The sequence below is a fragment of the Leopardus geoffroyi genome, chromosome D2 (genome assembly GCF_018350155.1).
Source record: "Leopardus geoffroyi isolate Oge1 chromosome D2, O.geoffroyi_Oge1_pat1.0, whole genome shotgun sequence".
Lineage (NCBI taxonomy): Eukaryota > Metazoa > Chordata > Mammalia > Carnivora > Felidae > Leopardus > Leopardus geoffroyi.
The window spans coordinates 54,098,820-54,125,992 of record NC_059334.1 but is presented as its reverse complement, the minus strand read 5'-3'; the positions used below and the strand labels follow the sequence as shown (position 1 = coordinate 54,125,992).

The 27,173-nt window shown below is 40.3% G+C and overlaps 1 protein-coding gene across 4 annotated transcripts; it reads right to left on the bottom strand.

Annotated features, from left to right (window-relative positions):
* Nucleotides 1-3,210: 3,210 nt before the first annotated feature.
* On the bottom strand, nucleotides 3,211-27,173 carry CEP55 (centrosomal protein 55). 4 transcript variants are annotated; one of them, XM_045438243.1, is made up of 10 exons: nucleotides 26,731-27,173; nucleotides 25,113-25,222; nucleotides 24,388-24,578; nucleotides 21,371-21,646; nucleotides 18,778-18,846; nucleotides 10,793-10,943; nucleotides 8,793-9,106; nucleotides 7,168-7,239; nucleotides 6,327-6,452; nucleotides 3,211-4,354 (listed from the first exon to the last, which is right to left on the bottom strand). In XM_045438243.1, exons 2-10 carry the CDS (start codon nucleotides 25,117-25,119, stop codon nucleotides 4,154-4,156), a joined length of 1,407 nt encoding a protein of 468 aa, XP_045294199.1. In that variant the 5' UTR covers nucleotides 25,120-25,222; nucleotides 26,731-27,173; the 3' UTR covers nucleotides 3,211-4,153. The 4 variants fall into 4 exon arrangements, with proteins under 4 accessions (XP_045294199.1, XP_045294200.1, XP_045294202.1 ...); XM_045438244.1 differs by having other exon boundaries at nucleotides 26,871-27,173; XM_045438246.1 differs by lacking the exon at nucleotides 25,113-25,222.

Genomic DNA, 27,173 nt, shown 5'->3' with positions numbered 1-27,173 from the left:
TCATCAGAAAGTGACCAATATAACCCAGGCCGTTTTCTTTAAGTTCTGCTTAATGATTCACTTTCAACATAAGTCCAGGAACAAACACTATTACAACTTGAATATTATTTGTTTTCTTAAACCTAGCTCAGTCATCACCTCCTTTGGAAAGTCTCTCCTCTTTCCACAGTGGGGTGACTTCTAATGGGGCCCTGACGTCACTGTGCTGTAATTGATCTGCACTGATATCTGCCCTGCCTTGGCTCTGCTAAAGGTGGGCCCTGCCATACCCTCTCTCCACCTCTAGTGTCTAGCAAGGCATCTTACCTGTTGCACATGGGCTAAATGTTTGCTGAACCAAGTAAGGAGATCAGTGCCTGGTACATCCCCTGAAATGGGTAAGATTTCTTCAGGAGACTTACCTGTAATACCTGTTAAAACATTGTAGCAGAAGATGTGCTGATCCTGGGGTTAAATCAATATACTGAGTCTGGTAGGTAAGAAGGTGAAGGTTATTATCAGATGCGAACTCATTCTCTAGGGTGCATACCATTCCTTCTTTCTCTGGTTGCTTCGTTTGGGAGATACAACGTTAATTAGATTCTCTCTGAGGTCTCCTGTCTCCTTCTGGACTGCAGCAAGCTCCCCAGGACTCAGTGTTCTTTGATCCTTTCTTCCTGTCTCCAGATTCTATGCAAATCCTTGACCTTTCACCCTTGGTTGGGTGCCACCACTAAATTGGCCACTTGGATGTCTTGCCAGTATTTCCCACTCAACTGTCCAAAGCCAAAATATCATTAGATTCAAAGCAGAGAGCACAACACAGAGATAATAAGGAGAAATAAAGACACCCAGGCCAACAAACCACTGGATTTGCCTTAGGAAGACAGAGCATTAAAGATCTTGGAAAGGGTAATTTTGCTAGAATCACAGTACACAAGCCAAAGTGGTAAGGGCTCTCATGACCACTGCCTTTGAAAGCTGGGCCTCCCTCGCTTTCTTGCCAACTCACTATGGACAAGCTAGTCCCCTCTCTGGGACCCTGTTTCATCAGAAAGTCAAGGTTGAACTAGATGAGCAGTTCTCAGCCTTCAGTAAAACACCACAATGCCCTGGACAGCTTGTTAATAATGCATATTCCACGCTCCCCGCCCCCAGACATCCTGATTTAGGAAATGGAACTAGGAGAGGCCAAGGATCAACATTTTCAAACGCGCTCCAAGGGTGAGGTGATTTTCCGGACCAAAAATGCTCAAGTAGATGATCTCCTAGTCCCCTTCCAGCCTGGACATTCTCTCAGTTGCCATGTTTGGGAAGCAGAGGGTAGCAAGGAAATGCTGTCAGCCAGCCAGTTCTGTTTGGGAAGGTAGCCACAAAAAGAAAGCCAGATGGCACGTGGAAGGAAACGGTCAGGGAGGGCCATATTCCCTGTGTCTCTCTAGCAGTGCCTGTTTGAACAGGACTTGGGGAGACTGACCTCAGTCTCAAGACAGCAGACAGGACCAAAAGCCTGCCTTGGCTTCCTGCCTATCTCAGGCTAAGCTAACCACCGCTTCTTTTGCCCCTTTGAGATGCTCTAAACAAAGGTTATGAACAGGAAATGTGGCCCACGTAGTGTTGTTTTTAATTTTCCAACATTTAAAAATTAGAAGGTTTCACATTTAAATATTCCAGATCTCTATTGGAAAATCTGAGAGATTAGCTACATTTGACTCACCTGCACAAGACATTGGCTGGAGCGGAGCAGCGGGTACCTCCTTTCCGTAAAGGCACCATTTTCCGGTCTCCACAGTTTCCGGCTGGCCAGCTGCCTCACTCACCCGACCCAGCTCCTGTCAGAGGGGGCTTTTGAGTCGGCTCCCCTGACTCTAAAATTTGCTCTGGGATAAGCAAGAGCAGCAGAAAGCTACGTACTGGGAGAGTAGGACATGGCCTGCCCTCGAGGATTATGGAATGGCCTCTGGGCACCACCTTCTTCGCCTATGCAGAAGAACACTGGTGAGAAAGCAGCAAGCTGGCACCATTGCTGTGCTTATGGTGACGTTGTGTTGAGGCTGTGGACCTCTACCTTACATGGTTTCTTCTCCACAAGCGCACACGGGAGAAATCTCTTTCTAGTCTTAGCACCAGGACCGCTGTAATGGTGTTTCCCTCAGAGATCAGCTCTGTGTTTAAATCACGCGAATGGCGTGCAGGACTGTTGCCCTGTGCTCAGCACCAGGCTCATGGCTCAGAAGCACTCCATGGCCTGCCTTTCAGGGGCTACCCTTAGGAGTGGCTCCATTTTACTTCTTAGTCTACCTTTACTCTTTTTTTTTTTTTAATCTTCGTATAAGATTTGCATCTTTCAAGAGTAAGACCTTCAGTCTTCATTAGGATAAGGCAGTTTCTGGGGCACCTGGGGGGCTCAGTTGGTTTGGCTCAGGTTATCCCAGCGTCGTGGGATCGAGCCTGGCATCGGGCTCTGCACTGAGCGTGGACCCTGCTTAAGATTCTCTCTCTCTCTCTCTCTCTCTCTCTCTCTCTGCCTATCTCCCCTGCTTGCGTGTGCATTCTCTCTCTCTCTCTAAAATTTAAAAGCAAAAAACTAGTAAGGCAGTTTCTGTACCCTCCATATACCTTGATTATAGCACCTCCTACATGTTATATGTATCTGTTAACATGTTGGCCTCCTCTACTAGATGCTGAAGATGGGGCTGCATTTTATTATCACTGTGTCACTAATACCTAGCCTTGGGACTGGCACGTAGATGGTGTTTAATAGGTGTTTGGAGAATGAGATTAAAGACGTTGGAGAACTGGCATAGTTCATAGCAGAGACCCATGGAACAGGTGGAGGGGTTCGACAAGGCAGGACTTCTCAGACCAGAGGGATGGAAGAGACCAGTTGGTATGTTCTGCTCTGCTGTTTTCCTAACTCAAGGAACATTCCATTACTCTGGTTATAACATCACCTGACGTGTACTGAGTTTGGAGAATTCACAAAAGTTTTCTGGCAGGGTAGAGTGAAGTTGGGCTTTGGGGCTGATTTGGGAGTTTGAAACCCACGAATGTTTCTCTTTTAAGTGATTGTGGGGATTTTGCTTTATCTCTCTGAGCCTCGTGTAGTTTTTGGTTCCCGTGGATCCTTAACTCTCTTATCCCTTTACACTGTAAGTGAATCCGCTGTTCTCTGGCACACCCCTCAGGACAGAATTCTTAGAATACCTGTGCACATATACACAAGACATATTAAAACTTATTAAATAATTTTATTCTTTTCTCCTTTATATTACTAACAGTAGCCCATATTCAGCATTTTAGAAAACCTGAAGAAATAAAAAAAATTGTGGGCTTACACACACACATATAAAAATATATATTCAGATAAGCAAATGTTCACCACATTGCCCAACTTTAAGAGTGCCAAAAATAAATAAATAAAATACCTGCAAATCAAATGAGAGGGCTAGATGGCTTTGTTAAAATTCATTTTAACAACTTTAAGTGAGCAACCTGTGCTAATGAAATTCAAGTTAAAGTTACAGCCAGTTAATATGAAAGAAAACATTGTGTGTGGCTACTGAGGAGTGTTGCTTAAGCAGAATCTGCCTTGTGCTTCTATTAGAACACAGCTCTGCAAAAAAAGATCAAGAAAAATTCCAACTTTTCTAATAACCGCCTTATTATAGAGAGGAAAAAATGTAAAAAGTATTACCAGCTTTTAACAATGGACATAAAAATTGGAATTGTAGGTTTATGAAGTTTGAATAAAAAAACAAAAAGCCAACAAAGATCCTGGGTAATTAACTTTGACTTTTAAAAACCTACAAAAAACATAAAATATTTGCTTGCTGGTGCAACAGATTAAGCCCACAAGCAATAACCTGAACTATCTCGTCCTTATCAAGTACTTTAACAGTGCAAAATGTTAGTTGTCTCAGCTCATCTCATGCCGTCACTGAAGCCTGAAGATGAACCATCTCAGAGAGGTATCACTACCAAGGAAAATGCAAAGCGGCCAAAAAAAAAAAAAAAAAAAAAAAATACAATGATTCACTCCTATGCCAGAGTCTCAAAGGTAGAGAGGCAGTTTCTTATAGAAGAGGTGAAATAAGTAATTCAAAATGTCCATAAGCTAACAGAAGATACAGTATTGAATCTTTTGCCACAAAAACAAAGAATAATTATATTGCTATTTTGAACAGTATTCAACGTGGACAAGTAGATCTCGATGCTCGGTGGCTGGATACTGTATATTGCACTTGGGACATTCCACCAGGCTTTCATTTAGTGCAGCAGTGGGACTTTTTGGTGAGGCAACTTTTACCCTGTTTTCGGACTCTCCTTGGAAAGTGACTAATGGCTCTGTGAAGGCAAATTCACGAAGCTGCTTCTGAAAAATAAATGTATATGAGGTAGTTATGAATTACCCAAATTACCCACAAAATACCAGGATTGGGTATTTACATGGATAGAGTTTATTAAAATGCTTAGAGCCAGGGATGCCTGGGTGGCTCAGTCAGTTAAGTGTCCAACTTCAGCTCAGGTCATGATCTCACCGCTTGGGAATTCGAGCCCCGTGTCACGCTCTGTGCTGACAGCTCAAAGCCTGGAGCCTGCTTCAGATTCTGTCTCCCTCTCTCTCTGCCCCTCTCCTGCTCATGCTCTGTCTCTTTCTCTCAAAAATAAATATGTTAAAAAAATTTTTTAAAAAATGCTTAGAGCCAGATATAAAGGTAGACCTATATACAAGGCTGACAAAATTTGATAGTTTAGTAAAAAAAGGGCAAGTTCAGCAAGTAAAAAAAAAAAGGAAACTACATAGAATAGAGTAGCAAAGAATGTTAGCAGATCAAATAGGTTACACATAGAAATCATAACAATATTGTATAATATCTTTGTGACTTTCCTTCTTTATGGTTTTTTCCCCCCTGAGGAAGTCAGAATAGTCAATACAGCTTTTTTTTTTTTTTTTTTAATTTTTTTTTTTTCAACGTTTATTTATTTTTGGGACAGAGAGAGACAGAGCATGAACGGGGGAGGGGCAGAGAGAGAGGGAGACACAGAATCGGAAACAGGCTCCAGGCTCCGAGCCATCAGCCCAGAGCCCGACGCGGGGCTCGAACTCCCGGACCGCGAGATCGTGACCTGGCTGAAGTCGGACGCTTAACCGACTGCGCCACCCAGGCGCCCCGTCAATACAGCTTTAAAATGAATATTTTACAGCATATTCTAAAGATGATGGACAGCAGGAAAACAAAGAAAAGTACAGGAAAATTAGGGAATCTTTTTTATATCCTCTGGCTTCCTATACTTTGAAAAACAGTCATTAACAGAAATGAATTATAAACTTCAATTTCAAATATTATATGTGGTCAAAATGAATGACATACTACTAAAGAACAGAGTCAAGATATATTTTGTCTTTTACTCATAAAGAAGCTACAAATGATTTTTTTTAACAATTGTTTTTTCCTCTTTCAAAAACTGAGGAATTCTATTTGTTACATTTTACCATCTGCAAATACTCTGCAGTACTAGGCATGAATAAAATATGTGCCAGGGTGCGTGGGTGGCTCAGTCCAACTTCGGCTCAGATCATGATCTCAAGGTTTGTGAGTTCCAGCCCCATATCAGGTCCCACACTGACAGTGCTGAGCCTGCTTGGGATTCTCTCTCTCCCTCTCTCTCCCTGCCCCTCCCCCACCCATGCATGCATGTGCTCTCTCTCCCTGTCTCTATCTCAAAATGAATTAAAAATAAATAAAATATGTGCTAATGGGACATAATACGCACACACAGTTACCAACAGGTTTGGTTCAAAAGCTTCTTAGTAAGATGAAAATAGTAAGTCAAAAATCACTTCCTCATAGAAACAATCTTATTTAAAAGGTTTATGTTTTAAAAGATTATGTGTTCAAGGTAACCCACAAAATGTGCTTAACTCAACATGCCTGCAACAGTGTATTAACAGAACCATCCATTGTCACTAAAAACGACATTTCTTTCTTCCTAAATAGAAAAACATGGTTTCAGTTCAGGATTTACAACTGCCCTCCCTTACCCCACCTTGCCCCAGGCACAGCCCGTTTAGTGAGTTTAGAGTCACATTAGGGAGAGGTGATCTCGGGCACCAGTAATGTCATTGTTACACAGAGGCACACAGGGCCCCTCCTTCTAGTGCTCTGGGCTGATGCTCAAAGGGCAGGTGCTTCCAACGAAGCAGGGTTCTGCCTGTTGATTTGAGAAATAGCCATGCTTGAAGCTGTATCCTCTCAGTCTGGGCACTGGTTTGATATATAAATGGGAAAATGGCAGCAAGAGAAAGAAGAAAATAAGTTTTAGTTTAACCATTCCAGACTCACCAAGGATTCCAACTGTGTTATTTGATTTCTTGCTTTTCGCAGTTCTTTAAGAATTATGTGCAGTTGGTGCTGCATATTTTGACGGTCAAGTTTTTCATTTTCGAAGTCTAAAGTACATGCGAGCATCTGGAACAAATACCCAGGCCGAGACAATCATGGTTAGTATATACTGTCGAGTTCTCTTGACTGCATGCTTGCATTTTTTTTTTTTTTTTTTAGCACAAGAAGCAAACATTTGCTGTGTCTTCAGAGCAAGAATTCATCCGAGTACAGTGAGATGTTGATAAATAGAAAAGCTTCTGGTTGGGGGTTGGTTTATCCAAGGAGCAAAGCCAGGGCTTGAGGTGAGTGAGGAGCAACTTAAGAAGTTGCTGGTTGGGGTGTGTCCTCCCTGAACCCCCTTCTGTTCTGGGGCAGGGGGAGAAGGGAAAGAGATAGCTGTTCCCTGGTTTGGAATACACTAAAAATCTCTGGTCTATATCCTGAGAACAAGTGGTATCTCTCTGAGTTCTACTTGAAGTTATAAGATGGCCCTCTTGAGGAGATCCTGCTCACTTGGAGCAGGGACTACAGAAGCCATGCGGGGAACAGTAAGATTTACCGAGGCAAACATTACCCTGTCAAAACAACCGCCATCCCCCCTCAGGATCTGGTTTAGCCTAAAGATAGGAATAAATGGCAAGCACAGATGGTCACTTATATTTTTTGCTGTGGTTGTTAAAGTTTATTAAAAACATTTTTCATGACTTTCAAATGGTTCTTCATAGACTAGTGTAAACATGAGGAATAATCCCATTTTCTAACAAGTTAAGCTGAATTTAGAAGCAGCCCCAGTCGGTACCTGTTGTTCCAACAGAGCTACCCTTGTTTGTTCTTCTTGGTGCTTTAACAGAGATGTGTAAAGAAACTGGACCTGTAGGATGGAAACAGAGCCAACACTGTCATATCCACTCTTCTACTGCTTGACTTGGGATGCAGGGGAGGCTCACAAATCCATCTCTATTCCGGACGACACCTGCTAGTTGGGGTGAGTCCCGGCAGCTGGTTGGTTGATGGCTATCTGTACAAGGGGCCGAGCAGCACCACCCTGGCTGAGGGCTCCCTGAGGCAGAGACCGTGAGTCCGTAAACAGCACTGAACTCTGCAGTGCACACACCACTTTCCTGGAGGTTCTGACATCTGCTAATATTTCTGATAAGTTAACAAAGCTGGAGGTGCCCTGCCTCCTTGCCTGCAGAGTTGGAACAAAATTCCCCACCATTTCTTTTTTAAAATTTTTTTTAGTGTTTATTTATTGTTGAGAGAGACAGAGCGCGAGCTGGGGAAGAGGCAGAGAGAGAGGGAGACACAGAATCCGAACCAGGCTCCAGGCTCTGAGCTGTCAGCACACAGCCAGATGTGGGGCTTGAACCCACAAACCGTGAGATCATGACCTGAGCCAAAGTTGGATGCTTAACTGACTGAGCCACTCAGGCGCTCCCTCTCCACCATTTCTGGTTAATCTTTTGTAAAGATCATTGCTCACACCTGCAGGCACAAACCAGGGTGGTAAAGACTAAGAAGGCAAATGTTACAGACTGCTTTGTTCTCCCTCTCAACTTCTGGATGATTAAAAAAAATTACTATTCTAATGGCAGCAATAACGAACATTGACCCCAGCCCTTTATTTTACAAAGCACTTTCACATTCTCTCAGTTGACCTTCACAAAAGCCCTACGAGGCAAAAAAAAAAAAAAAGACTGCTGTTATTAACTTGGCATCAATAATCTTCAAGTCAGGGAAGTTAGCTGATTTCCCTAAGGCCATACATCCTGAACTAGAGACCAGGTGTGGACCCCAAATAATGTTTTTTTCATTATTCCATGCTGCCAAGCAAGATTTAAATTAATGAGTTTCTGTTGAAGTAGTATTCAATTCTAACAATCCTAACTTAGTAACTCCAACGTTACTGGCACAGATATCCCGGCAGGAGGTCATGAGCGCAATGAGAAGCTGGACGGTATCAGGTGAAGGAATTAACTTGAGCACGGTATCATCCAGATCAAGGTGCCTGCCTGGGAACCAGCACCGATTCCCCTCTTTGCTTCACACCTTTCGGCTCCTCACACATACCTGCCTCCTCTTCCCCGAGGGCCTCTGTACACGAGCTCCTCCACAGGAGGGAATTCCCAGTCACTCTCTTCACAGGCTCCTTCTTCCCAAAAGACCTTCGTGCAAATACCGTCTCTGCAGTAAAGCCTCCCCCGGCCCCCAGTTCTTGTGTCATATTGCCCTGCTTTATTTTCCTGAGTTTACTTGGTTATTTAGGCACTGGTTTATGGTCTGTTTCCATTCTAAATAAGAATCCTAGGGCAGGGCATTTGTTCCTTGTTGGTTCCCTAGTGGTTAACATAGTTCCTGATGCTTGGTAAGTATAATGGCAATTCTGAATTCTGAATCACGGAAAGTCTTACTAGTTAGGCTCACCTGAGATAAGAGCTCCTCAGATCTCTTCTTCTCTTCTTCAAGCTTTTCCCTCGCAATATCATTCTCTTCCTTGAGCCTTTGTATTTTCTCTGTCTTATGCCTATCGTCTTCCAGATGTTGTACATCTGCCTTTCTTTGTGAACACAGCAGTTGATTTAAATCTTGGACTTCTTTCTGGGTTTCTTCATATTTTCTTCGAAATTCACTAAGTTCAAAGCTCAACTGAGTTATGGTCTGTCGTTCAACCTCAAGATCTTTTTTTGCATTTGCCAAGAGATGGTTGTAATATTTTTGCTTTTCTTCTTGAAGATAACCTATGACAAACACATTGGGTCACAACTCACTTTATAAAACATAATAATCCTGAGAAGTTAAAACTAAACACATTTCTGTAAATAAGTTCTTATGAAACGAAGAGTCAAGAGATAGGGTAGACATCCGATGGAACAAGAAACAGAAGCTCAGGAACATTATTTGAAGTTAAACTAATAAACAGAAGAACTGAAAACAGTAATATAGCTATTCTATGGGAAGGGAAAATCAGCAATGTCTAAAAAAGATAAATCAACAAATAGAAATATAAGCTCATTATTTATAGGTATAGTCACCAAAATCAAAACCAGAAATGTTAAAAGCGGCTGCCCTAATGGCAGGAGGAAATAGCAACTGGGATGGACTATGAAGAGTGGGGCAAGCCCCCTTATACTACTATTAAATTACTTTAACAAGAGCTTACATTACTCTGATAGAACACATACACATAGAGAACATATTGTCAAAGAAGAAATTAGACTTAGCCCACAACTAAAATCTTACTTTTATGTGTAATAAACTTATAAAGGAATTACAGTTAAGTAACTTTGTGCCCAATTCCTTTTATATTTTCTTTTTCAGCATTAGCTTCATTTTAAATATTCAAATGTGAAGCTCCAAGATTAGGAGTCTTGTCTCCCTTTCTTTAGCCTTCTGTTTATATAATTCAAGGCTTCAGTCCCATTAGGACCATCAGTCTTTTTTTTTTTTTTAGGATTTTATTTATTTATTTATTTTTAATTTTTTTTTTTTTTAACGTTTATTTATTTTTGAGACAGAGAGAGACAGAGCATGAACAGGGGAGGGGCAGAGAGAGAGGGAGACACAGAATCTGAAACAGGCTCCAGGCTCTGAGCTGTCAGCACAGAGCCCGACGCGGGGCTCGAACTCACGGACCGTGAGATCACGACCTGAGCCGAAGTCGGATGCTTAACCGACCGAGCCACCCAGGCGCCCCAGGATTTTATTTTTAAGTAATCTCTACACCTAGTGCGGGGCTTGAACTCACAACTCTGGGATCAAGAGTCGCACAGTCCACTGACTGAGCCAGCCAGGCGCCCCGTGCTATCCGTCTTTTAACAAGTGCTTTGGAAGGGGGTTTCTTTTCTCTTCTTAGCTCGTCACCTGGAGCTGCTGAACCTATCTTCCCATCTGTAAAATGAGAATAATGTCCCCTTCTGCCCCACCTCTTAGAGTTCTTGTGAAACTCAATGTCAGAGAAGCTGCGAAGAACTTGACAAAAAGATTGAATCATCCTTAGGAGCCTTCATTTCAATTCTGTGGGAGACTCACAAGACTGAAAAATCATCTATAAGAGGTATTCTTTCTCCTGGGATTGATATGAATACATGCAAGGAAGCAGAGTAAAAAGCTAATCAGTAACAAGGCTGACCCTGGGGGAAATAAAGCTGGAGAAGATCTTTGAAGGCAGAGAAGGACATGCATGAAGGAGAAAATTTAATGTGCCTTCAGAACTGCCACAGACCCATTACTCTGTGGCTGTGCCCCCTTTTATCAAAAAACAATGAGAAAACAGACTTGGTAACACAATATTTCTTACTTCAAGGTTAGAAGATTTGCTTAATTTACTTTCTAACACTTATTTATAAAAATCTAAATTTGATGAATCTCTCCTTTTGGAAAATGTCAGGCAGGCCTACCCCAAAAGAACATTTTTACACCAGTACCTTCTGATTCAGCCTTTTTTGTCTGCTGTGGGAGTGAATGAGCAGCTGTTTCTGATTTCTGTTCCAACTCGAAGATCTTGGCTAAAAGTCCTTTTACGTAGACCTCCCGCTGCTGATCATACACAAGCCACTGCTGATTTTTCTCCAGAGCCTTGAAATGAAAATGAAAGCAAACCATTAAAACGAAAAACCAAAATCTTAAAATGGAGAAGGGAGCCAAAGTGATGTAGCCTTTCTCAGTGCACAGTCTTGTGGTTCACATAGAAGTCTGGTCCGCCACCGCATGGCTTGCAACCTCGAGATCCATTCGAACATCAGGCTCCTTCAGAGCACCTAACACCATGGCAAAGTCATGTTTCCATGGGGTCAAGTTCATTTCTCTGCTGTCTCCTATACACAACTCGCTTTGTATCTGTGTCCATGTCATTCTCTGTAAACTAGGATGCCTCTGTGGCAGAGGTGAGGTGCACTGCTCGGGCTCCCTTTGAGAAAGAGGGATTTCCACTCAACACATAACTCTGCTCAGGAGCTCTCCATGGGGACATAGACCCTGTCAGGCTTGCAGCCTGGTGCTCCTGCCCAGTCCTGCCACCTTCCTTCTACTCTCACAGATGTTGCTGCCCAGTAAACTGACCTCCGAACTCCATCTCAGTGGCTGCTTCTCGGAGAATCAACTTAAAGAGCCGCCCCCCTTTTGGTCACCAATTTTCATCCTTTACATCTCTTACAACTCAAGCAAAAATCCCAAGCTGGGATCATTCACTTGGTTTGTATAGGGGCTTATGAAGTCAGTTGTTACATAGATCTACATATTTTTAAAAAGTATTTTACCAAACATCTTCAGATGTTTATCTGTGCTTGCTATGTCTTTCAAATAGTAAGTTTCTTGAAGTGGTAGACCATGCTCTTTTCAGAGGATTCCTCTGAGGAATCTGCTTTTATGTACAATATGTACACTCAAGAAATTATTTGAATGACAGGGTAATATTAATAAAATAGGCAGTGTCTATTTAAGTTAGCTGGTAACAAGGAAACTGATTCACTTTACCATTACTGCTAACACAAGTTTTTCATTTTGGTTACATCTTTCCCTCAAGAAACTAGATATGCTCTGATAGCCTTACCAGGCTACCTAGCTTAAGTTTGAAAACCTGACCCCACCTGATCTGTGGCAAGACACTAGCAAACACTCCTATAGGAAGCTACATTAGCTTTAGTGGGTAAACAAGCTTTAGTGGGTAATACATGGACAAAGGTATGCAGATTTCTAAGGTGGTTCATTATTATCAATCAGGACAAGTTCATATCCCCTCTGATTCTAGCTCTCACTGTTCTTAACCACTGGATCCTTGGAAATTCAGTGAAAGGCAAAGGAATCTGCCAGGACAGCCTAGTATCCCCAGCAATCGCACACTACCCCACCCCCTTGACCCCTGCCCTAGTTTTGCCAGGGGAGGTGGCAGTTTTGTTCATGAAAGTGGGGCCCAGATTCAAGTTGAAAGCTAGGAAAAAAGATAACTCATCTGCTGGCACTGGGGGGAAAAGTCTAGAAATTCTTAAATAGCACCGCTATGCAATGAGATAACTCTTCTCTCCTTTCTAATCTAGAAGTTCAGTCCAAGAAGACGGGACTGTCCCTTTCTCGTTCTTTGCTCCTAAGAGGCTGGCTAGGGAAACAAGTCTCAATGACTATTTGTGTAGAGACGCCGTGCATTATCTAAACCTGATGTCACCTGTGCAAAATGTTACAGATGAAAGGTCCCAGAAGGGGGCACACACAGAGATGTGAACATCCGTTTCTGATAGCCAAGCTCATTTGTACTGAGTCCTCTGGCCCTGGTGCTCATGCTATGACCTGTCTGCCCCTGTCGGAATGCCTACTTGAGCAATTATTCACTGTTGGATCTTGGTAAACCCTGGAGATAAGAGGATTAAGAGAAAAAAGAAAAAAATGTGTCCATTTTTTGCTCAACAATACAGATCCTCAGTTTGAAAGTGATTTCCCCATTAAAAGAGTATGAAAAGGCACAGGTTATCACCAAAAGCTTCAGGTTAATCAATACCATGATTACTCTGTGTTTTGGGGAAAAACAGCTACTCCTAATAAATTCAGTTCAACCTTTCCCTTGGTCCCCCAAAGTGCTAAATTGCTTTAATTATATTAGTAACAGAATTTTTGAAAGCTTCATAACACCATTTGCTAAAACTGAAGCTATGTTCCCTTAGGCTAACATTAAAATGGTCCACAATTTGCCTTTTTCCATCTCTTCAAGTTACAGCCTGGCCATTTCTGGCCTCCACTGCCACCTTGCTGTCTACAGAACTATACACACTCTGTGCCTTGCTTAAACTCTTCCTTCTGCCCAGAATGCCCTAGAACTCCTTCCTATATCACCTGCTCACTTAAATCCCACCTTTTCAGCAAGTTCCAGTGCATCCGGGCTTGTCTTTCAAGCCTCCTCACCGTAGCTGCCCTCACCAAGTTCCCTCTCCTTTGTAAGCCAACAGTGATTTTAATGTCTATTCAATCTATTTGGCATCTTACACTCATGATCTTGATTGCCTCCTGACGATAGTTCTTATCTGAACTAGAACATGAGCCCCCAGAAAGCTGAGCCCAGGCTTGTTTAGAGTCCATAGGTTCTACTCATGTGTTCGATGTTTCCATAGCAAGCAGCTGCCTGATGAGTGTTCATGAATGATGGTGACGACACGGAGTGGAGAAACAATGATTGGCAGAATCAGCCAAGCAACCAAGCAAGACTTTTAGACCCAGACTGAAGTTTGAGAGTATTCAGGAAAGGGAGGAAATGGCATGAAAGAACCTAGTAGAAGTTCCTTACATGCAGTAGAACAATCCATTTAGAATGATTCAAAAAGAATCAAACACCCTCAAGAATCTATTACTCATTAACTAAGGAATGTATGAAAATGTAATCAAACCTCTTTGTAATGGAACTATCACAGCTATTTCTGTGATTTTAACAAGTGCATAATATATACGCCTTGTGTCATAATTCATCCCAGACCTGTTGGAATTTACTATCATCAATGGTTGAAGTGACAGCCAGGATGTAAAATTTCATATCCTCTGGGGTGCCAAATAAAGATGGTACAAACGTAAAGTTCTTGACAAAAATGTTGCATGGTCCAATCAGACTGAAGTAAAACATACATACTGGAATACATCTTCAAAAGTGCTCAGTTCTTTTTACTCACGCTGCATTTGTTGTAGGTGTGCTGAAAAAGGAGGGACTCCCCTTCCCTACAAGCTGGCATCTCCCCCGGGGAGTGAGATGGGAAAGGTGGTAAGGAACATACTGGACGTTTTTGGTTGTATATCAAGGCATCTTCATTCAGATAAGAATTTCTATCTTTAAAGACATAAACGACTGAGTCTCAAGTCTAAAAAGATCTCTCTCTATAAAAACCCTTAAGTCTATAGAGTTCCTCTAAACTTTGCTAGGCTCTTTCCATGAGCATCCTACAAACTCATGAGCATCTAGGCATAGGGCTTAAGAATTTTCAGTGTCTTGTTTTCTGTAGAACTAAGAAATGGATTACAAAGACAACGATAGCATCTGGAATCAAAGACTTAGTCCAGGGCCCTCCAGTCACTTGACCACACACTTTTCTCTCTGCACCTGTCATGCAGTTACAACATTAATTCTCCTCACAGAGCTTAAGAGTTCTGTACTATATACTCAAATTTAGTTGCCGAAAGAGGTATGACTCAAACAGCAGGCACATATCCAAATACTTAATAAATTATATTAGTTAGATGCTAAAGATAACCTAATTTTATTTCAAATTTTAAATTAGTCCATCTTTAAGAAATATTTCAATATAAATAATCCAAGTTAACATTGGATGGTCATGAAAATTTTCTTCTTTTAAATGAACCCAGGACCACCTAGGTGGCTCAGTTGATTGAGCGGCTGACTCTTGATTTTGGCTCAGATTATGATCCCAGGGTGATAGTATTAAGCTCCACATCAGGCTCCGTACTAAGCATGGAACCTGCCTAAGATTTTCTCTCTCTCTCTCTCTCTCTCTCTCTCTCTCTCCCCCTCCCTCCCTCCCTCTACTTGTCTCCCTTGCTCACACTTGTTCTAATATATATATATATTATGTAGATTAGTATATATATAATATATTAGTATATATTAGTGTATATTAGTATATATACTAATTAGTATATATGCTAGTATACTAATTAGTATATATACTAATATATATAATATATACATAATAAATGAACCTGTCCATACATTACTTAAGTATGAGAAACAGAACTACAGGTTAAGATTTGAGGTGCAATATTCTAAAAAGCCACGTGGTGGCAATATTACTTTATTAAAGTAGCAAACGTTTCTTTACTCGGGCCTCTTCTCACTGACTCTGCATTTGCTTTCTTCTCTAAATAGTATCAATAATTAATGGATTTGATGGCTATCAATAAATGCTGATATTAGTTTTGCATCTTTAGAGCCATCATTATATTACTATCTCTTCCAGCTTTGTGTCTTCTACACATTTCTAAGGCATACATATAACATTTCCACTCAAGTTATCAATAAAAATATGGGACAGAAGTGGGCAAAAGAGAAGCCCTGTGGAATGCTACTAAAGTTCTTCCTCCTGGCTTCCCAGAGATGCATTACATAATTCTTGGCAAAAACTGAAATGCAGGTTGAAATGTTAGCCTACACTGGAGAAATAAAAAATGTGGGTCAATTGACAAAACTGGAATATGGATGGTAGATTACATAGAAGTATAGTGTCCTTGTTAAATTTATTAAAGTTGCAATCTGTACTGTAATCACGTAAGAGAACATCCTCATTCTGAGGAATATATATTGAAGTATATAGGTTTAAAGGGCTGTAATATATGCAACTCACTCTCAAAAGGTTTAGAAAAAAATATTATATGTGGGGGGGTATTGAAAGAGAGAGGTATAAGGTGGAACAAAATGTTAACAATGTTTGAATTCTGGTAATTAGTATTGGGTGTTCTATGTATCATCTTCATTCTTGTAACTTTCCTGCAAATTTTACTTTTTTCCAAATAAACAACTAAATAAATAAATATTACCTATGTTCCCTAAATTCTGTTTAAAAATCAGATTTTTAAAATTAAGAGCATGAAATGCCTATTTCAACTGCCTCTTAGCTATTTGATTTGCAAGTTAATGACATTGTATGTTTACAGAATGAATGCCATGTAATTATTTCAAAATGTCAGCCAGACCTAAATGGCAGCTGAGAAAATGATACAGCTAGGCTTTAAGAAAGGTAAACATGAGTTTTTAGGGCTTCTTTTAGCAAAACAAATACTGATTCTTTTTTTTTTTTTTTCAACATTTATTTTTTTGGGGACAGAGAGAGACAGAGCATGAACGGGGGAGGGGCAGAGAGAGAGGGAGACACAGAATCGGAAACAGGCTCCAGGCTCTGAGCCATCAGCCCAGAGCCTGACGCGGGGCTCGAACTCACGGACCGCGAGATCGTGACCTGGCTGAAGTCGGACGCTTAACCGACTGCGCCACCCAGGCGCCCCTGATTCTTAAAATAGGTGGGCAAAGCACTCCAGGAAGCTTTGCTCCAGGAAGCTTTGCAGGAGACTGAAGGAACGGTGAGGGATTGGAACTGCTAGGCTCTCAAAGCAGAATAATGCCACAGTGCCTATGCTCACAGGAGTGACAGGTCGCTTTCTGGGCTCCCTAGTCTCCTCCTGGGCTCAGAGACAATCAGAGCTAAACCATCTCTTGCTCCTCAAACATGTAAGTTAATACAGCAGCAGCTGGGAATTTGTTGGAAATGCAGAATCTCAGGCCCTAACTCTGACCAATGAAATCAGAATCTGCATTTTATAAAAATCGCGTAGTCTCATCTGCACATGACAGTCTGGGAGGCATTGCTCAGTCTATTGAAGGTGAGTTGGGTTAAATTTTACTCTACTTGTCTAAAAGCCTTTTTAAGGTAAACAGAGCAGAGAAGTACAATGTAATCCTTAAGTAAGCCAGGAAGATAACACAGAACAAAAAGACTGGGTATACATGCATAACATTTCAAAGTTACTTTAACATAAAGAATTGCCATTATCTAAAAATAACATTAGCTGATATTTGAAGCAGTTGGTGCTGAGACACCTAAAAATTACATAGAAGTTTAAGATGATAGCATATTTTTTCAGGTACTAATAAAATTCAAATGTTCTAGATAATGGGGATATAGCAGTGAAAAAAACCAGAAATCCTTCCCTCATAAAACATATACCAATGTATAGACAATGGAATATTACTCTGTGATCAAAAAGAATGAAATCTTGCCATTTGCAACAATGTGGATGGAACAGAATGTATTATGCTAATTAAAGTGTTAGAGAAAGACAAATATCATATGATTTCACTCTCATGTGGAATTTAAGGAAAAAAACAGATGAACATAGGGGAAGGGAAGGAAAAATAAGATAAAAAGAGAGGGCGGCAAATCATAAGAGACTCTTAAATACAGAGAACAAACTGAGGGTTGCTGGAGGGAAGGAGGGTGGGGGGATGTGCTAAATGGGTGATGGGCATTAAGGAGGGCACTTGTTGGGATGAGCACTGGGTGTTGCATGTAAGTGATGAATCACTAAATTCTACTCCTGAAACCATTATTATACTATATGTCAGCTAACTTGAATATAAGTAAAATGAAAAAAATATATATACCAATGTAAGAGTCATGTAATAAAGTGAGTAAAACATAAGTTCAACAGTTATAGGTGATGAGGGGAGAAGTTACAAAGCAAGAAAAGGGAATAGGAATTGTCTGGGAGCTATAATTTTAGAAAAATGGCTAGGTAAACCTCTGGCCCTACTCCCCACCTCTCCCCCTTCCAAGAAAGTGACAATTGAGTATTATGTGATGAGGTGAGGAAGTGGGTCATGAAGATATCTGAGGGCAGTAAGCCGGGCAGAGAGAAGAGAAAGACAAAAGGCAGTGTAATGCAGGAGGAGTAGCTAGAAAGCCAGCACGGCTGGAGTGGAAAAAGGGGAAAACTAGAGGTGGGTAGGTAAATTATTCATAGATATGTGCATCTGGTGGGTACTGATATACACAGAATGATAAAGGTCAGGGTAACATACAACACAAATAATTTATTTTGATAGATCTTTAAAAATTGTGTTTCTTCTTTATCTTAGTTACCTTTAGGTAAATTACTTTGATAAAGCTACTATAGTACTCTGCTATAAAGACACTCAACAGATTTAAATTCTTTTGAAGATCAAATAGACTGCAAGGTACACCTGCCAGATGAAATAAAACAGGAATCTTAAGAGCAACTTAGAGCAGGGCAGACATGCCAGTAATATTTCTGGAATCAAAATACCTACCTACTGGCCTAATAATTAACTCAAGAATTTTATACTTTGTATATCTGATATTAAAACTCAAAAAAATACAGTCCTGAATTTAGTCAATTCCTAATGAAACACTTCTTGTATTTAAGACATAAGTTTGAAATAATATAGCTTTACCATATATGTAGAATAACCTCATATCAAATTCTACAGAAGACGTACTGAGTATACTAAGAATGTGTTTCCTTTTCAAACTATGAAAGCAAATCCTGGTTCCAAGGGAAGAATTTTAAATGAATAGGTACATCTTGCATGGATAAACAAAAAGAGAAAAAACTATAAATTAAATTATACCATAATAATAAAATAATTGGGCAAATCAGATTGGGTGTTTGGGTGATTTCTAGGGCTTTCGAGCCTATTTGTGAGACCATGATTAGAGGAACTGGCCCTCTTGAATGTCTAGAAACAGATTTAAAGATAGTAACCTAGGGAGATGATCTCAAACCATTCAGTTCTCCGTCTTAACAGATTGTTTTTAAGCCACAGAATCAATGCTGTCAATTTCCATGAAATTTAAGAATGAATGAATCAGACCTCTTTTCCCATAACTTAATAAAAGGAAACTGAACTTACATCTTTCAGCTGTATTTCCATTTCATGAATATTACTCATTGATGAGTTGAAGCAGCTTGTGGCCACAGTCTGAAATAAACCAGTATTAGTTAATATCACAAATTTAACAACAGAAGTTTCCTCATTATATTTAGTTCTATAATAACACAGTATACTTCACAAGGGCATCCCAAAAATCCAGATCTAGTATATGCTGATGAGCCATCATGTCAGGTCATGAGTACCAGAAGAGAATGAAGATCTGGAAGCTTCCTCAGCACACTGGAAGCTCTGAGATTTCATAACTAATTTGACTTCTTAGGGCCTCTGGATCACTAGAATACCTCAGTGCATATGAATTGCCCAGTGCTTTTCACCAAAATGAGATAAAACACATAGAAGTGGGCTCTTAGATCAAATCTGGAAAATACTAAATTTTCAAAAGATAAAAGTTGTTTTCTAGAATTATATTAAAAATATTAATTAGTATTAGTTAAACAGATTTTATGGAACTCATAATTTCTCTCCTCTTTTTTTTTCATTTTCTTATAGAGGAAAAAAAAGAGAGGAAATAGATGGTTAGGTACCCATGCTAACCAACAAAACTCATAAAAAGCTATATTTCACTCTTTTTAACAGCTTAAGGAAACAGATCTGTGTGAACACTGGCAACAAATCACAAAATATTTTTCTCCAAAGGTACTCTAGATACTCACCCTAGTGTGTGGTCCTTCCTCTCTCTCAATTTAGTCCTCTTGGTAAAAACTAGGACAGAGATAGCTCACCAAATCCCTTTCCATTTTTCCCTGGGCATACCTGGACTTCACATTCAGCCTTCGCTGTGCTTAGTGAGGCCATAAGACTGAATTCTGTCCAATGGAACATGGACAGAAGTGAAATATGCCAATGCCAGGCCTGGCCCCCAAGCCCTCGCCTGATGCTCCACACGGTCTTTCTAGCTTACATAGCTGTACATAGAGGATCTGGTGGAAGGACGGAGAAGCCACTAGAAGGAAGGAACCTGGATCTGAGTGACCCTGTGGAGTAAGGCCTCCTCCACTCTAACCTGCACTAAATTGTGACATGAGGGAAAAAAACGAACGTTTATTGTGTCAGACCGTGAGATTTGGAGGTTGGTTGTTATGGCAATAAAACAGTCTGACTAATACAGAAATTAATAGTGGACAGCCTACACAGTTACTATAAGAATACATTTTTTAAAAGTTATAGTTCATACCAGGGTTTGTCTTTCCATATTTGAGAGCAGAGAAACTAATTCTTGAGCTTTAAGGAAAAGTATTAGGCAACCACTTTGGATCTGATTATAATTTTCATGAGTTTTAGCTGCATGGAAATTCTCTAGAAAAACTTAACCTCTTTGAATTCACCTGTAAAAATACTCAACTGCCATTCTATGAGAGGGCACATAAAGGTGCATAATTACACATAAATGTATATGTCTGATCACTCTGACTACTCTAAATGGGAGAAAAAGTGCAAAGACCCCAAATAACAGTGAGGTATTATATCTGAAAGCAACAGATTTTCTTCTATAGGTGGTATTAATAGTTGTAACATTAGTATTATCCAAGTGTCTAAATTTATTAAAGAATCAAAGATCTGATCAAAAAGAAACGTATTATTTACAGAGCACTTTCTATATACCAGGCACTGTGCTAGGGGATTTAGATATATTATCACACTTACTTTATTTTCTTTTTTTAAAAATTTTTTTTTAATGTTTATTTATTTTTGAGACAGAGAGAGACAGAGCATGAACGGGGGAGGGTCAGAGAGAGGGAGACACAGAATCTGAAACAGGCTCCAGGCTCTGAGCTGTCAGCACAGAGCCCGACAGCTCGAACTCACGGACCACGAGATCATGACCCGAGCCAAAGTCGGCCGCTTAACCGACTGAGCCACCCAGGTGCCCTTATATTATCACATTTAATCTCCAGTATTCTTTCGACATTTTAGGACCTCTTTATCTCCTTCACCTATTTTAATCTCCAGTATTCTTATCTTGATTTTACCACTGTGGAAACTGAGGTTAAGGAGAAGGGTCTGGTAAATTCTCTCTAGCACTGCCTCTAAGACTAGAAAGGTTACAGTCACACAACTAGCAAGTGGCAGAACCAAAATCTGAACTCAGACCTGCCTACCAACAAAGTCTTGCTCTTTCTGCTACACTAGAAACTTTAAAACAAAAGAGGGGAGCAGAAGCACTTGTAGTTTCAAAAAACATGCTTGATATTATCATTGTATATCTCAAATTTGAAAACAATAACAAAAGGGAGCCTATTGTCTTCATGATACAAACTACAGGAAAAAAAAAAACAGCCCAAGAAAATCTTCTTGGATGTTGTAAATACACAGTGGATTCTGTATTCCGAATATTCCCTTGCGCAAAACAATGGTGTGGGGAATGGAGGGAGCCATGTTAACTATTTTTGCTTATGAAGAGGGTATCAGGCTATAAACAAAAAATAACCTGTTGGTATACTATACTGTTTCAACATTTGACAAGTGTGTTTTAACAAACTCATTCTTCACAAGAACTACAGATTGTATCAGAAAGGAAAAAAAAATCTGGATTTAAAGAAACGGCAAGTACCTGTGATAAATGAAGTGTACTGGCTTTGCTCTCAAGTTCAGCAAGCCTTGCAGTTGTAGCAGACAACTGTTTTTTCAATACATCTGTCTCTTCAGACAAGGATTTCAACAGCTGTTCCCTCCTTTCGCCTTCCTTTGTTTTCTCTTCCAGCTGTTCAAGCAATGCAGTACTACTGTATTTGGCTTTCAGCTGCTCTCTGAGGCGCTGTATTTCTTTGTCTTTCTCTGTGAGATGATAAGCATTCTTCTGCCTCTCAGCTTCCAGGACTCGAATTTTCTAGAAATAAACTAAGAAGAATCTCAGAACAAAGCCAGGTCAAACATGGAAATAAACAACATCCAACAAGCATTTACAGAGGGTTTATCACACATCAAGTCAGCATTACACTAGACACCAGGGCCAAAAAGAAAATGAAGCCAAGGTCTTGTGCTCAGAGAGCTCCAGAGAGGGAAATCAATACATTAATGCAATATGGTCGGTGCTGTAGTTAAGACACATATAAAATGAATGGGAGAAACCAACTCTGTCAAGGGTGGTAAGAGAAAGCTAACCAAAAGCTGGCTCCCACATGAGTATGTGATAATCACCCCTCCATCATACCAGTTCCAATCATCTTAAAGGCTAAAAGTGAGTCCTAAAAGAGATACATGCTCATTATTGAACTCAAAGCAACAGAACCTAAAAATTACAGAAAATTACAGCTGGATAAAAATGCATTCATTAATTTGTTTTTGTTAATAAATGATTTGGTAACAAATCTAAAAGCTGATCTTCAAAGGACTGTTCACATTTCCAATGATTTAAAAGATAAAGAAGGCACACTTGTTAAGCGGCTGCTGACAGAGGCGGGAAAGCATCTATGGAGAGTCCATAAAAAGTTAACTGACTTTACATGTTAACAAGGTAAAAACAACATAAAACTTCAAACTTGCATGAGGATGAAGGGGAGAAACAGTTGTTCAAATATAATGGGGAAACTGAGTTAGGTGACCTTGAGAAAATGATGAGGGGATTTAAGTTGCCTCAAGCTTAAGATAAAGCAGTAGTATGATACAGTTACCAAAACAAAGCCCATATAATTTTATAGAAATTATAAATGTTGTAGAAAACAACATCCAAATTAGTAGAAATAATACTGCCATTTCAACCCGTGTTTGCCACTGTGCACGATATTGGGTGCATAATTCAGAAGGAATATGAACACGTCACAAAATGTTCAGGAAAGTAACCAGGATGATAAGAAGCTAGAAAAGCTGAAGAAATGGGATTTGTCTACAGAAATGTAAGATGAGGGCTGCCTGGGTGGCTCCCTCAGTTAAGTGTCTGACTCTTGACCTCTGCTCAGGTCATGCTCTCACGGTTTGTGAGTTCGAGCCCTACATCAGGCTCTGTGCTGACAGCTCAGAGCCTGCTTGGGATTTTCTCTCTCCTTCCTTCTCTCTCTCTCTCTCTCTGTCCCTCCTCCATGTGCACACACGCTCACTCTCTCGCTTGCTCTCTCAAAATAAATAAATAAACTTAAAAATATATATTAAAGAAAAGTAAGAGAAAGCAAGATTTCCTCAAATATCTGAAAAGTTGTCAAATGGATAAAAAAATAGACTTGTTCCATGCAGCTGTAATAGGTACAATTAGAACAAATTGGTACAAGTTACAGGAAGTGTAATTTCAACTGATTACAAAGGAACAAAGTTTTGACAACCAGTGCTTGTTTAAAGTGGAAAGAACTGGAAAGAGATCTCTCAGAGAAGCTATTAGATTCCATCACCAGATTGCAAAATAATCTTTGTGTTTAAGAATTGGAGATAGGGACGCCTGGGTGGCTCAGTCAGTTAAGCATCAGACTCTTGATTTCGGCTCAGGTCATGATCTCACGGTTTGTGAGTTTAAAGCCCACTATTAGCACAAGCCTGCTTGGGATTCTCTCTCCTTCTCTCTCTCTCTCTCTCTCCCTCTCTCTTTGCCTCTCCCCTGCTCACACTCTGTGTCTCTCTCAAAATAAATAAATAAACTTAAAAAAAAATCGGCGATAGATCATTTCTCAATGCTTCAATAAGTATTTACCTCAATATGTGTTGTTAAAGAAATAAATTATTTGGTTTTAGGTGTGCCTATAAAATAAAATTTAAAGAAATCCAATGATACGATTTAATATAGGTCATTTATTTTCTTTTTTTTTTTTTTTTTTTTTTTTTTCAACGTTTATTTATTTTTGGGACAGAGAGAGACAGAGCATGAATGGGGGAGGGGCAGAGAGAGAGGGAGACACAGAATCGGAAACAGGCTCCAGGCTCTGAGCCATCAGCCCAGAGCCCGACGCGGGGCTCGAACTCACGGACCGCGAGATCGTGACCTGGCTGAAGTCGGACGCTTAACCGACTGCGCCACCCAGGCGCCCCATGGTCATTTATTTTCTAACTATGAACAAGGAAACAGCTTTTGCAAAATAAAACTGCTTTATTGACTAGGCCATAACAAACTGTAAATTAGAGAATCTGAAATATAATTTAACAGAATGCAAAATGCCAATATATGTAATGATTTTATCCCAAATATCTGAAAACAAGGATTATTTGGAAAGCAACCAATATATATGATAAAATGAGTTTTTAAGCATTCACATTAAAATTTGAACTCCATCAAACACTTTGAAATTACTAGTTTTGATTTTTTACATTTAGTGAATGAACAGAATAACCAAATTACATAATTACTGGGAAAATACTTTCTCATCTCCTACAGTAAGGCTTATTATACTTTAAAAAGGTTTATGCGGTACCTGGGTGGCTCAGTTGGTTAAACGTCTGACTTTGGCTCAGGTCATGATCTCGAGGCTTGTGAGTTCGAGCCCGGCGTTGGGCTCTGTGCTGACAACTCAGAGCCTGGAGCCTGCTTCGATTCTGTGTCTCCTCCTCTCTGCCCCTCCCCTGCTTGTGCTCTGTCTCTGTCTCTCAATCATAAATAAACGTTTAAAAAATTTAAAAAAAAAAAAAAAAAAGGTTTATAAGGCCACTCACCTCCAAAAGTCTGTGTTTGTCTTTATCAGTCAGCTTTCCTTTTCCACTTGTGATTTCATCCACTGATGTTTTTAAGGCTGCAATTTCTCCCCTAAATTTTTCTAATGCAGTTTCTGATTTGGAGTTACTAGGCTTCAATCCCCATTTACCTTTAATTAAACTTTTGGGACTTCTGGAAGACATCTCTGAAACTGTAAAAATAAAAATACAATTATACTTTATTAGTCTAAGTTTGAAAGGCTTGGAAAGGTAATAACCTATTTGCTAAATAGAAGAACATCTCTATCTCAATAGAAGAGATACAGCCAAACCAAGGGACTGGGAAAGGCTTCTGGCTTGCTGGTAACAATACCGATTCTTTAATCTGGGTGGTGGATACATGGGAAGAATTCACCTTTTAAAAATATGTCAACTTACCTTGATGCTCACTGAGCAATGTACAGAATTGTTGAAACATTACATTATACACCTGAAACTAAATAGCACTATATGTTAACCATACTGGTATTAAAATAAAAACGTTAAAAAACATGGACACATGTTTGGTGCAGGATTCTGCATGTGTCATACTTCAATGAAAAAGTTTCATCTAAAAGAAAAAGGATCAATGATTAAACCATCAAATGAAGTCTGAATGAAACAGATCACAAAGACATTTTACCCAGGAATAAAAAGCTAGTGATAAGTATATAATTCTGAGCACACAGGCATTGAAATATCATTACCTGACATAATGATATGTCCTGTTTTAGAAGATAGGCCTAGTTCAGATCTACGCAGTCAGTTGAGAGAGTACAGTGGGGCAGAAGTGAGGAGAATCTAAGATCAGACATTTCTAGGAAAAAGAGGCACAATATTCAAGAATTAAGAACAGTGGCCAAATTGAGTAAGAAACTTAGAATCTGCTAACAGTATCTGGTAACAGTGTAGAAGAAATGTATAATATTAACTCTAGGAGCAAAATAGTGAAAGAGACTGCGCATATAATAAAAGTAGCTTTAATTAGAGAGATTAAAAAGCATTTTTCTACATTATGGATCCCAAGATAAAAATAGTGGTGGTGACTAAGGTAAATTAGAGGGATGTGTGACCATTCATGCATTTAAAAAATACTGGAAAACCTAATTTACCAGGCAACATCATAGGTGCTGGGTATAAATGGGCAAAAAAAAAAAAAAAAAAAAAAAAAAAAAAAAAAAAAAAGAAAAGAAAAGAAAAGAAAGAAAGAAAGAAAGAAAGAAAAGACAAAGAAACAAGAGAAAAAGAGACATGGTCCCTTACATAATGGAACTTTCAATCTAGTAAAGGAGGCAAGGACACAATATAGATTCTCAAGTTGTAAAGTCGATGTTCTATAGGAATAAATGATTCTGGTAAAAAAACAGGGGAGACCTACTCGGTTAAGGTGATGGGGGAAGGCCTGCCTGTGGAAGTGACTTTTACAGTCATCCTGTATGAAATCAGTCTGAAAACACCAGAGCTGTGAAAACTGAGTGGAACAGACCATCTAGCGAAAGGTTAGTCCTGGATTTTTGCCCACTCTAAGGTGAAAGGCTGAGATAACTAGTAAACCGATGAAGACCAATGCAAGGTTATGGCATCTTGAGAACCTGCCGCCACAGGAAGTTCTTTCCTACATGCTTCTGTTAGTAACACATGGTTGACTTGCTATAATGGGTTGATATGACAGAAAACTACTTTTCACCCAAGTCACTGAAACGCAGAATGGTGGAACTACATGGATCAGTAGAACGGGAAGGAACCTATGGACGTTCGCTTCCTGACCTCTGGACAGAACTTTGGTCACAAATGACTATTGTTTCTAGCTTCTGGACTAGATAGACCCTGCTGGGATCTCCCAGCTCCCCACCATTTAGTCCTCCCAACCTCCTTTCCCTGTTTTTTTTTTTCTACTCCCATCAGGCCAATACTCAACAGAGCTCACACTGTTCAAACTTTATCTGGCCCTGCTGCATCTTCTCCAGGACGCCTTCCCTCTGTATAAGCTACATTGGTCACAGGATACAATCTGGTACTCGATTGTTTACTCCCACCCTACACCCACTTCTTAAATTTGTTCAGCAGTTGTTTCAGGGGCTGAACCTTGAATTATTTTTGTCACTCACAGAATCTAACAGCCGCTGTTCAATAAATATTTATTGACTGGCTGAAGTGATCTAAGGCATCCTGGACAGGAGGGTGACCAAAGAAATCTTGCAACCCAACAACCTGCTAGGGCTCCAAGTGGAGGCGAATCTTACAAAAACCCTCACATAAGATCTACGTGGGGAAACACAGAAATAAAGAAAAACTGCAAAACGAGGCACTTTTTTTTTTCCTCACCTCTAAAGTGAAGATGTCTGTAGAACAGACATGAACGTGCTTGCTAGTCGGCAAAATGCTGTACTCACGAAAAGACCTCGGCCAAGTCACTTGGCCTCTCCGCACCAAAAAAAAAAGGCAAAGAGGGTGATGATACCCACCGCAAAGATGAAAGGAAGGATCGACCCGCTGACGGTCGAGGCTCCCAACCCGGGGCAGGCACGAAGTGAGCGCCAGGGAAAGGGGACATATATCAGGGCGAGCAGAGATGGAGTCCAAACGGACGCGATCTGCCCTCTGACCGCGCCTCCCTCGCGGTCCGGCCTGGCCCCGGGGCTGTGGACCCTGGCCGCCCTCGCCACCCTCGGCTGTCGTCTCCTCGCCGCCAGCCAGCACCTGAGGCGAAGCGCGGCGCTCGAGTCCGCCCAGTCACACCCTGCGGCGCGGGCGCCGCTTCCGGGAGT

Coding starts and splice junctions, on each gene's coding strand:
- CEP55 (XM_045438243.1), bottom strand. Junction 7,240..8,792: donor CTGAGGAGCTCTTATCTCAG/GTGAGCCTAACT, acceptor TCCATCCTACAG/GTCCAGTTTCTTTACACATC. Junction 6,453..7,167: donor TAGCTCTGTTGGAACAACAG/GTACCGACTGGG, acceptor TATTTGTTCCAG/ATGCTCGCATGTACTTTAGA.